Consider the following 11700-nt stretch of genomic DNA (forward strand, 5'->3'; position numbering starts at 1 on the left):
CCATTTTACAAAAGAATAAATGAAAATAAACCTAGCAAAGTAATGCAAGTATCTCTTTCATTTTAAAACACTGTTTTAAGATTTTCAACTTTTTGAACAAGAGGTAAAACTTATGCCGCTGCTCCTGCTAAGTCACTTCAGTCGTGTCTGACTCTGTGCGACCCCACAGACGGCAGCCCATCACGCTCCCCCGTCCCTGGGATTCTCCAGGCAAGAACACTGGAGTGGGTTGCCATTTCCTTCTCCAAAGCATAAAAGTGAAAAGTGAAAGTGAAGTTGCTCAGTCTGTCCAACTCTTAGCGACCCCATGGACTGCAGCCCACAAGTCTCTGCCGTCCATGGGATTTTCCAGGCAAGAGGACTGGAGTGGGGTGCCATTACTGTCTCCAAAACTTATGTGACAACTGTAATTATCCAAATGGCCAAAATCCTATATTACTTAAAAGATAAAAACAAAATTTTCTAGTGACATCACATCATTTAAAAATTATTGATGATGTACTATTATACAATTAGAAAGATGTACGTATCTCATCTTTGTGAACTCCTTGTTGTGAACTCCTTGAGGTTAGAACTGCCGTAAGAGAGCTTCTAGAATATTTTTCATACAAGTACCCAATTATTGTTGCCAATTTAATATTTAGGTTCTAACTCATTCAAAATTCTTTCAATTATTAGATAATTACTCTGTAAGCTTTTAAATAGGAAAAAATAATTATTTTTGAAGTATTAATATAGTTTATATTTAGAAAGCAAATGGAATGAGAAGAGTGATTAATTAGATATTTGAAGTCTAAGCCAATAAACTGGACATTGCCAATCAAATGAGGACAAATGGTGATCTTGGGCTTTAATAAATGAAGATGATTCCTTCATGATCCATATCATTATAAAGCTACAAATCTTAAACACTTCATCTGTTATTATCTTAACTATTTAATTTTTTCTGAAACCCAATCAAATTTTGATAGGCCAGAACAGAGTCACTATTGATTCAGGTTTCAGGATGGCTCTGTTTGTGACATGTGCGTTCAGGAAATCATTTAGTGGCATTTCTTTGAAACACTCTCAACACCAAGAAAGTCCTGCATGTCTTGTATATCACTTTTTATAATCATATTTTTGGTCACTTTAGAGTTGTAAGACAATGCCAGGAGATTAAATGAAATTTATTTAATTTAGCCTTCTTTTTTATGGTTCTGGGCCAAATTTAAACAACTCATATATCTTAGTAATTCTGAGTATGCCTTACTATAGTTACTATACTTACTATACCTGTTGTTATCATACACAGCTCATCTTTTAAAAATTTAATATGTTACATTTAGAATAGATTGAAATAATAAAGAAAATGAACCAAAAGTGAACATATGCTAAAACTGAATTTTTGCACATTTTGTATTTCCATTTTTTGGTCAAATAAGCATACAAATAAAAAAAAAAAGACGAATATTTAAAATTTAGCTATCAGAAGAGTTAAATTAGAAAACACTCTATGTAACATTCTACCAACACATTAAAAACACATACTTCCCTATTCAAACTTGCAAATTCATCCATCTCTCTGTACATGCCAATAATATCTATCTGCAGCCCTGGAAAAAGCCAAATTAACAAACTGTCCTTGAAATCGCCAATATACTTTTGACATATATTAAAATGCCTGACTGGTTCAATTACATTTAATATACACAAAGATAAGAAAAAGAATCCTGTAATAGAATATTAGATCAGCTATTCTAACTTCCTACTCAGTAAACTTGTAAAAAATGTTAAACAATAAATTTCTATGGCAACAACTTAAATTCTAGGATATTCTTAGTTACACCAGCAGCCACAGAAGGTACTACTTTCTTTGAAGCAGTGGAACTGAACAAGATATCTTCTTTCCTCCTTTTCCATCTGGCCCAACTAAAATCTCTTTTACTTTGATGAATTATGGGATGATTTAACTGGAAACAAGATATCTTAACTAAAGCACATGGTAACTACAGTTATATGAGCATTTTATGTTAAAATGAAGACAAGAAGCTAAGTACTTCTAAATGAAAATTTTATGGTATTATATACCCTGCAAACTAAAAAGTATATTTACTATATTTTAGTTTATATAATTGTGACAGAGATACTTTATCAAACTAAATAAAACATGGTCTAAATAAATAATAAAAGTTCTTTTCTATGAAATCATGAATATCTTTTCTACATAGATTTTAACATATATTATTATGTATTATAATATTTGATAGCCCTAATATTTTAGAATCAATATATTCATTATTTAGATTTGACTTGAATTTATATAATTCATGAATTCATAAAGCACATTCATCTTTTTTCTTATACATTAAGTCTTCATACACAGTCTTAGAGAACACACTAAAGTTATCTCCTTCAAATGTAGGACAATGCTTTCGGTTGTAAGACACTGAAAATATAAAGGGCCATCAATACATACTGAATTAAGAAGATACACCCAGGGTCCTTAATTTTTATACTGTATTTATAAAAAGGATAGCACTCTTTAAGAAGTTAACAAGTAAATGTATATGACTACTCCATACACAGAGTGAGTTCTTGGTGTATGAGGAGAATTGGGTTTAAATACAGCCCCATTATTTATGAGATTTGAGTTATTGCCTTCTCTCCTCAAACCTCAATTTTCTCATTGGTGTAATGAAAATAGCAACATCTTATCATTCTGTGCTTGTGAGGGGTAAATTAAACAATTCTGTAAACCACTTAGTACATTTTTGGTACACAATGACCACTCAAAAACCACTGAAGCTAATATTTAAAAAATACTTTAAACTTTGCCTCCTATATTTTAGTTTCATCTAATTAGTATGAAGGAAAGCTCAGGTCCCAGCACATACCTTCTACCAGAAGTTCTATTTTCCTGACTTAAACTAACATATCAGTTTAAAAATTACCATCATGCCTCACTAGGTATCTTTCAAGGGTCACTTTCCACTAAAAACATAGAACACCTGCCATCTTTTCTTTTCCTTTTTAAGGTCATAGCATCCTTGAATATATAACTCATTCCCTCTCCCAACTTTTTCATCAAGAGTAAATCTGTTGGTTGCCTACCAGGAACCCAGTTTTTCCATAAAAGAATTAAGGTCTTGACATGAAAAATGATTAAATAAATTAATAACAACCCATAATATTTGTCAAAGAATAGTAGGTTAGAATCATTCTACTATGAAATGCAGTCCACAAACAAAAGAATCAAGAGAGAAAATGATGAATGGCCTTAGGAATAGTCATGGTTTATAATAAAGATTTTATTTAAAAAGCGTTAAAATAAATAATACATACTCTAGAACATCACTGTTCTGGGAAATTTCTTCTCTTTAGAATATGAGTTCTAGAAGGCAAATGTTACAACTGCTCTGGGGGCTTTCATTAGCTGATTTACAATCCTACAATTGTGATTTTTTGTTGCTGTTTTTTAAAAAAATCTGTGGTCTGCAGTCTTTTAACATACTTCTCAAGGGTGGATATGTGGTGGAATGCAGACCCCATCAACACTGTGGTTTTATTTGCTGTTTTGTCCCCTAACTGCTGATAAAATAGACTGCTTAGAAATCCCAGAGGAATATGATTGAGGCCAGAGTTACACTGGCTCATAAAATTCAAACAGTTCAATGCTTTTCTTGTTAATTACTGGGCCACAACCAGAAATCCGAATGATAGCAGAGAAACACTTCTTTAGGATAATGATTGATTTCCATAAAGATGAGTGCTTTAACAAATTTCAATATGCAGTTGCTGGGGCGGGGAGGGAGGGTGGGCACTAATTAGTTTTACCGTTTTCAGCAGATGTTGAATTCAAAATGCCAGCAGCATCTCAAATGCCAGTCATTAGGGCTGTCTTTCATCAAAGAGTGCTGACCAATGAAACCTCCACTGTTTAATGAGACCGATCTAGACAGTCAATTAAATCAAATCTCTACTAACATCCTTAATATATCTGCAGTGTATGCAGCAGCAGCAGCAGCCAGGGATTTCCAGGATTAATAAAGCGATTCACTGCCGCAGAAGGAGGGAGGGAAGAGGGAGGGGGAGGGGGCGTGTCGGGGAAAGACCTTACTTAACCACAGGGGAAAGCTGGAAAGTCCCGGCGGGGATGGAGGGGGAGGGGAGCTACTAAAGGGCAAAAAGCTGAGAGGATTAAAGAGAGAGCCTTAACGTAGCTCTTAAAGGGATCCACCCCCAACCATCCCCCTCCCGCATCCCTTTCCACCGCAAATCCAATTTACCATGTTGCAAATACGAAGCTGGAAAAATGTAAGGACCCAGAGTTGAAAACATTTTCACTTTAATACTGAAAAAATATGCCATTATAAAATCCTCGAATAGAATTAGTAAGTTCCACGTGCTTCCTCGGTTCTTTTTTCCTACTTTATAAGTAAGATTTACACCAGCACAGAATTGCTACCATAGGATCGCAGCCTAAGCACTAGAGTGACATTAATTGGTCATGCTTAACTGCCTCAAAATCTTTTTTTTTTTAATAATTACACTGATACTATAATAGAAATCATGGGTACTTATTTTACATTCAGATGGAAGGCATTATTGGATATGTATAGAAAAATATTCCCCCTCCAAAAGAAAAATCACCAACAAAATAAAAGAAAACCCAAAACAACCCATAAAAACTTTGCTCAACAAAATACATTTTTAACTCATAAAATGGACTGATGACTAGCCATGCAAATATCCTAAATAAAACCTTTACATTTTTTTTTGTTGTTGTTGTTGTTCACAGTAAACGTAACGCTCTGAACTGCCTACCGATCACAAATAATGGCGAAATGGCACTTTCTGATTATGCTGTATTTTTGTTTATAGAAAGTTTGATATGATGGGACTTATCAGGTAAGAAGAGGGTGGGTGCTGTGAACGTGACGGGGTCCCCAGTCGCTGGGAGGGCAGCGTCCCTGGAGCGCGTGGATTCCATGCGAGCCATGCAGCACTTTTTGTCAGAAGTCAAAGTTACTTATTTACAATACATTCATGCCTTCGTGCAACCGCCCATCCCTCCGTAGCCAACAGGGAGCCTTCGCGCCCCCACCTCCTCACGGGGCTAATCCACAGGGGGAAAAATAGATAATCTATCTCTCTATATAGATGTAGGTATATGCATATATGTATAGGACCGCGGCAGCCATCCCCTCCAGCCCCTCCCCCGCGGGGAGGGGCGCCGTCTCAGCTCTGAGCAGGGCTCCTGCTGGGCTTTGTCAAAAGGGGCTGCAGCAAAGAGCGATTTGGCAGCGCTCCGCCAGCTCACCACAGTCTGCTCTTTGTTTCCCGAAGGGAACTAAAGGGGTCAGACCCTCTGCGTCGAGCGAGTCCAGAGTTATTTATTTACTTTTGTCCATCAAGCCTCGGGGCGCGCTGGACTTGGGTGTGGGCTCCTCCGACCTACCCCACCCCCGGGGATGCTGGCAGAGTGGGGCCGTGGAGGGGCATCTCCATCCTTCCCCTCCTCCTCTCGCCTCTGCTTTACCCAGGCTGGGAGTCTTAGTCTGAGAGCGAGTGGGAGCCACAGTCGTACACTCTGTGGGCCCCATCTGCGTTGTAAGGCCCATTGTGCCAGTAGGAAGAGTCACAGACTGTCTGCAGGGAATTAATCTCGGACGCCGAGGAGTTGGCGTCCCTTCTCTTGGACCGCTTTCGATTCCTCAGGATAAACACGAGCATGCCCACCACAGTGAAGGCGGAGGTGACAAACACCAGCAGCAGTCCTGGGACCAACACGGAGATGGACACCCTGCTGGTGTCTAAGTAGGAGTTGGAGTGCGTCCCGGTCTCCGCCAACCCAGTGCTGTTTTTGCTGTGGGAAGTTAACGTGGGCGAGATTCTAGCGTACAGCTGGGGGCAGATCTCGTCATTGGAGAGGAGCATGAAATCCTTCCTAAAGAAGTTCACCGGCGTCTCACACTTGAGGTCGCTCATCAGCACTTCGGAACCCAGGCGTTCTGCCCATTGCTTGAAAGGCACAATGGTACATGAGCACTCCCAGGGGTTTCCGTGCAGGTCTATCTGGATGATGGACGTTAACTGGTCCAGCACCCCGGCCACTGGAAGGTACATGAAGTAATTGTTGTGCAGGCTGAGTTTAGACAGCGAGACCCCAGCAAACACGTCCACGGGCAGGGACCTCAGCAAGTTGTTGTTGAGAATGAGAATCCTTAGTTTGGGCATGGCGTTGAAGGTGCCGGGAAGGATGAGCTGGATCGCGTTGTACTCCACATTCAGGTACTCGAGGTTTTGCAGCCCGGCGAATTTCTCCCGGGACAGCGTGTCCAGGTAGTTGCTGTCCATATACAGCCACCTGAGGTCTAAAAGGTTCTTAAAAGTGTTGTTCTCTACCGTGGCGATGTTGTTGTTGCCCAGATCCAACAGAATGAGGTTCTTGTAATCCACAAAGTGCGATTTTCGGATGCTGTGGATCTTGTTATCTCGCAGGAAGAGCTCCTGAACGTTGGAGAGCTTGGGCTTCAAATCAGCCAAGCTGCTCACGTTCCGGTTGTTGCAGTTCATCTTTAAACCCGAGCCCGGGATGTGGTCGCAGCTGCAGCCCCCAGGGCAGGGCAAGCCGTTGGCTGGGGGTTTGTTCCTGGCGCTGCCGGTCCCTATCGCTGCCGTGGGTCTGATTTTGATCTGCCAGTTGCCTGGGATCTTTGTACCTCCGTTTGGAGCCGACCCTGGGGTAGCATGATCTTCTTGCCCATTTGTCTTGAAGGGAGTTGGCAGGGGGCCAGGGGGGAAGGTCTCTTCTTGGGCAGGGGGAGCCGGGAGACTAGAATCCACTCTGTGTTTCAAAGGACACAAGTCTTGTTCAGTGGTTTCATTGAGGTCTTTTCCCTGCAGTCTGGTGGGGGCTTCACAGACCACTCGGCCGATCAGGGCATTTTTGGGAATGTTTTCCAGCCATTCTTTCAGGGAGAGCAGATCGCAGGTGCAGTCCCACGGGTTATCCTCCAGCAGGATCTCAGCAATGCCCGGGATTTGCTCCAAGACCTCTTCGTAGGGCAGTGTTTTCAGCCTGTTTCCCCGGAGGTCCAGGTGGGTGATGGGCACATACTGGAACACGTTGGCAGGTAGGGTGCTGATGAGATTGTCATTTAAAATGAGTACCTCCAGCTTGTTCAAGTCCTGGAAGGCCCCGGGGTCTATATCCCGTAATAAATTAAAATCAGCCTGGAGGTATTCCAGATCGTCCAGCCCCAGAAAAGTCTGCTTTCGAAAAGACTTGATCTTGTTGTTATTGATGTGCAACCTTTTCACCAGCTGCAGTCCCAGAAAAGCCCCAGGAACGATTTCATGCAAGCCATTGTTTTCCATGTGCAAACTAACCGCATTATAAAAGTTAGCGAACTCATTAGGGAAAAGTCGAGTGAGGGAATTGCCATGCAGAAATAGATGGTAAAACTGGGAAGTCGGGGCGGTGAAACGCTGCAGACTTGTGAAGCCCTTTTTTTCACAGTCTACGTGTAGGTCCCCTTCTATCTCATTGCAGGCGCAGATCTTCTCTTTGCAAACGTCCCCTGTAACGTTTCCAGCGGCAAAACAAAGAGACGTCTCCAGCAACAGAATCCAAAGCAGCATTTTTAAAGCGAGCAATTCATCCCCGATCTCATCACAAAGTAACAGCGACCATCCTGCTCGCCACAGACACAATTCAAGTTCATTTAGTGCTCCAATGTCCGAACCCAGAGAAGGAGAAGAAAAGGGTTTGGGGGGGTGGGGGTGGATTCTTTCCTCCCTAACCCCCCCGCACTGCAACAACCCAGGCGCCAGTCAATAATTATATCTACAAACTATCCAGGCACAGTAGTGCAAGGCAAGCAAAAAGAAAAAAAAGAAAAAAAAAAAAAAAAAGTAGAACCAATAACCCCACTCCCTCTCAACCCTCTAAAGATAACGAAAAAGAAGTTAAATATGTACACAGAAATTAAAAATACACCCTTACAGAATCTCGCCTAGTTCCTCACTAATCAGAAAGGGAACAATGCTGGTAATTAGAAGCAAGTGCATGTTAGAGAAACAAGCAGAGGGTTTGCAGCGTAGTACAGGCGCACCGCCTGTGCAAGGCTGTGCGTCGGACTGACCTTGCCTCTCTGATACAAAGCAGGGATTTCAGTGGCTTCTGTTGTTGGGGCTGCTTGATGGAGTTCCTGCCGTGGCTGCGGGTTGCCCAGGAGTCCCCCCGAGGTGCTGTCCAGTTCCCCCGGTGCTGAAATCACTCCGGACCAAAGGACTCACGCTGCCGAACCAATGGCGCTGGAAAATTTCCGCAATCGCTGCGTTTTGTGGCTGTCCATCCTTTCCCTTTCCTCCCCTTCGGTCCTCTTCAGCCTTTTTTTTTTTTTTTTCCTGGACTCAGGCTCTCTCTCGGTTACTAGCTCTTCTTTTCTTGTTCTCCTTCTCTTTCTTCTGCTCTTTCGGAATTACGCGGAGGGGGCGGAGGGCGGGTGGTTAGTGGGGAGCTGTCTGAGGGAGGGAGAGAACGCGAGAATGGGGAGGGGGGAGAAGAGAGTTGCTAAGAAGCTCTGTTCGTTCCAGCCTGGTGCACTCAAAGATCTGACACCCTCTGCTGATCTGCAGTAGCAAAAATCCATCTGGTGAGGGAATGCTGAAGGGAAAAAAAAAAAAAAAAAATCAATCCACGTACAGGGCAAGCGTTAAAAATGTGGGCATTAAAGGCTGGCGATTCACATAGATGCTGATTTTAAAAGGGTTATTTAATTCGTTTTGCGTACTGAAAACTTTACCCTTTCCTTTCCTTACTGAACTCACAGCCCCCACTAGCTCCGGCGTTTGAAAAGAGTGCTTTTAAAACATTTATTTCCCGATGGCTTGAATAAAATTAGTGTCAGGATGTCAAGCGAACAGCAATTTGAGGTAATTATACCGCACGCCATTTTCATCGGTTCTTTAAATGCATTTCTTCCGTCTCTGCAGTACAATGTTTTATGCTATTTGATGTCTTTGAGACCCCCCCCCCTCTTTTTTTTCCTTTTAGCATATTGAAAGTGGCTATTTGGAACATACATTCATATCATATATATTTTACATAATAAAATTGGGTATGCTTTTTTTTTTTTTTTTTTGCTGTGAGATATGTAATTTAGGCACATACTTTTTAAAACTTGTTATAGAATTTTAGTCAATTTGGTCTTTGAGAGTTAGGTTTTCCTGATATTTCCTGAATGTTACTTAAGTCTGCAGGGTGAAAACACAATGTATGCTTGCATCTTTGATTCCAGACCCAAAAGCATTCACTGAGAACCGGAAAAGAAGGGAGGGGGCAGGGAAAAATCCCAGTATGATTCGTGAGTGCTCTTAAAAACCCACTGGCAGACTGATGCATGCACATCACAAACACACACACACTCCCTCAATCTCTCAAACACACAAAGTTTCTGCATCCATTTGGAGGAATTTAAAATGCATACAAGTAAATAACCAGTTGCATTCTGCTAGAGGGAGATAGAAATCTCCAGTCTCCAAGGCTGTGTGCAAACATTATTCAGGTACTGGCCAGTTCCTCTTTGCTGGGTCAGTGGTGCTGCCAGGGCAATGTACTCAGGCTTTTCCTAGGGAAGGAATCCATAGGTTCTTCAACTTAGATGGAGCTTATAAAAACCAAGTTCTACTACCATCTGGGAGGGGAGAGAATATGAAAATGCAGCTTCTCTCTGAAAGCCTTCAGAGAGACTTTGCTGACTTACCAGAGTCAACACCTTTCTCATCAACACTTCTAAAAATTGTGTGCATCATTTTAGTGTTTGGAATTTACAGGACTTAAAAAAATGTTGTTTGGTCCTTTCTTTAGTCTAAGCAGGGATACTATGTTCATGTCAGTTTCCCTTTTAATTAGGTCTTACACAAGTTGGACAGCTGTTACAAATTTCTAATAAGCTGCATAAAAGATCAAATATTCAAGGATCACGCATTTGGAAAAGGCTAAAGAGTGAAAGACTTGAGGAGGAGGAATAGGTTGGGAAAATTCAGGGAAATGTAGAGGGGATTTCTTTCACCAGGACCAGAAGGTGATAATTGGGGAGGGACAGTTATCATATCTATATATAATATTTTCATATAATCAAATGTGTTGTTATCTTCTGGTGAAATTCAGTGGGGAGTCATGGAGGAAGCTTCAGCTCTGTGTGGGGTGTGTGTGTGTGTGTGTGTGTGTGTGTGTGTTTGAGACAGAGGAGAGAGAAAGAGGGAGAGACTGAAAGGCCTGTTTTCAGACAACCTATTATGCTTCTAAAAACAATCCTGTTCTTATTTAACTTAACCTATTATCACTTGCAGGAACAGGGAAAAGAGCTTAATCAATTTGAAACCTTTTCTCAAAAATAATGCTATGCAGTTGAGAACTACAGATGGGGTGGAGGATATTGGTTTCTTTGTAAGAGGACTCAGATCTGAAACCTCTTGGCCCCAGAAACCACCCTGAGAGAGGAGGGCAGAGTCCTGCAGTATCTGTGGCAAGACTCTGAAGGAGACAGGAAAATGCTGGCTGTTTAGGAGGAGAAATATTGATGATAACCATCTAAAAATCACACTTTAACACTTAATTGTTTACTTATTTATTCAACTTGTTGAATATGTGAAGAAACTGAAAGGATGTATTTAAATGAACAGTGTTAGGATAATAAGCAATTGATATTCAGAATCCACCCCTCCCCGACCCATTAAACTCTGTATCTTTCTCTCCTGATTGCTTCTTTCCTCTCCTGATTGTTTCTTGCCTCTCAAAGCACCAATCATATTGGAAAATTTACGGACAGGATTTTCCTGTTTCAGTATGTTACACAATTTTTGTCCAATTCTACCATCCTCAGATAGCTTTTTTTTTTTTTACCTCTGCCTGTGTGGGACAGCCCAATATGTACATGCTCTGTTGTGTCAGACTCAGACTCTGTCACCCCATGGACTGTAACCCACCGGGCTCTTCTGTCTGTAGGATTTTTCCAGGCAGTCATACTGGACCACTCCAGTATGGACCACTTGCCATTTCTTCTGCCAGGGATCTTCCCCACCCAGGGATCAAACCCTTGTCTCCGGTGTCTCCTGCATTAGCATGCGGATTCTTTACCACTGAGCCACCTATCACCTCTATGAACATATCCACTACCAAATTTGTAAGCAGAAAGCAGTCACTCGCATATAGATCAATGGAAAATGCACCCTTGTTAATGAATTGACAAAAGTCTTCATAATTATTTTTATAATAAATATATTTCAGAGAAATAAAGCAATCAAGAAAAGTACACCCACCTCTCTGGAAGGATAACTCTTCAAGTATAACAGTACATTTCTTGGTGGATAGTAAAAAAAAAAAAATAGGGAATGTGTATGTGATCTAAACATTTCTAATGTCTTAGGGGAACGTTTCTTAGGCATGAACTCTTCGTAAAAGGGTTCTACGATCTCTATTTAAGTTCAAGTGAACTACTTCAATTGCTTTGCCTCTTATAACAGATGATCTCAGGAGCCAGAGATAAAGGACACTCCAGATGATGATGAGAATTGATAATATTTGCTCAGGACTGTAGTTTCATTTTTATGCTGTGGCCAAAAGTCCTTCAATTGCATCATTAAATGTTCTTCTCTTTTTCTTATTCTTCCTCAAATAGGTTCATCTCTCAAGTGACACAAGTATGATGT

At 41.2% G+C, this 11700-nt stretch overlaps 1 protein-coding gene across 1 annotated transcript; it reads right to left on the reverse strand.

The window, feature by feature from the left end:
- Positions 1 to 5535: 5535 nt before the first annotated feature.
- Positions 5536 to 8138, reverse strand: SLITRK1 (SLIT and NTRK like family member 1). The gene is made up of 2 exons (XM_061133695.1): positions 8130 to 8138; positions 5536 to 7679 (listed from the first exon to the last, which is right to left on the reverse strand). Exon 2 carries the CDS (start codon positions 7624 to 7626, stop codon positions 5536 to 5538), a length of 2091 nt encoding a protein of 696 aa, XP_060989678.1. The 5' UTR covers positions 7627 to 7679; positions 8130 to 8138.
- Positions 8139 to 11700: the final 3562 nt, after the last annotated feature.

This window comes from Dama dama, chromosome 30 (assembly GCF_033118175.1).
Source record: "Dama dama isolate Ldn47 chromosome 30, ASM3311817v1, whole genome shotgun sequence".
Classification (NCBI taxonomy): domain Eukaryota; kingdom Metazoa; phylum Chordata; class Mammalia; order Artiodactyla; family Cervidae; genus Dama; species Dama dama.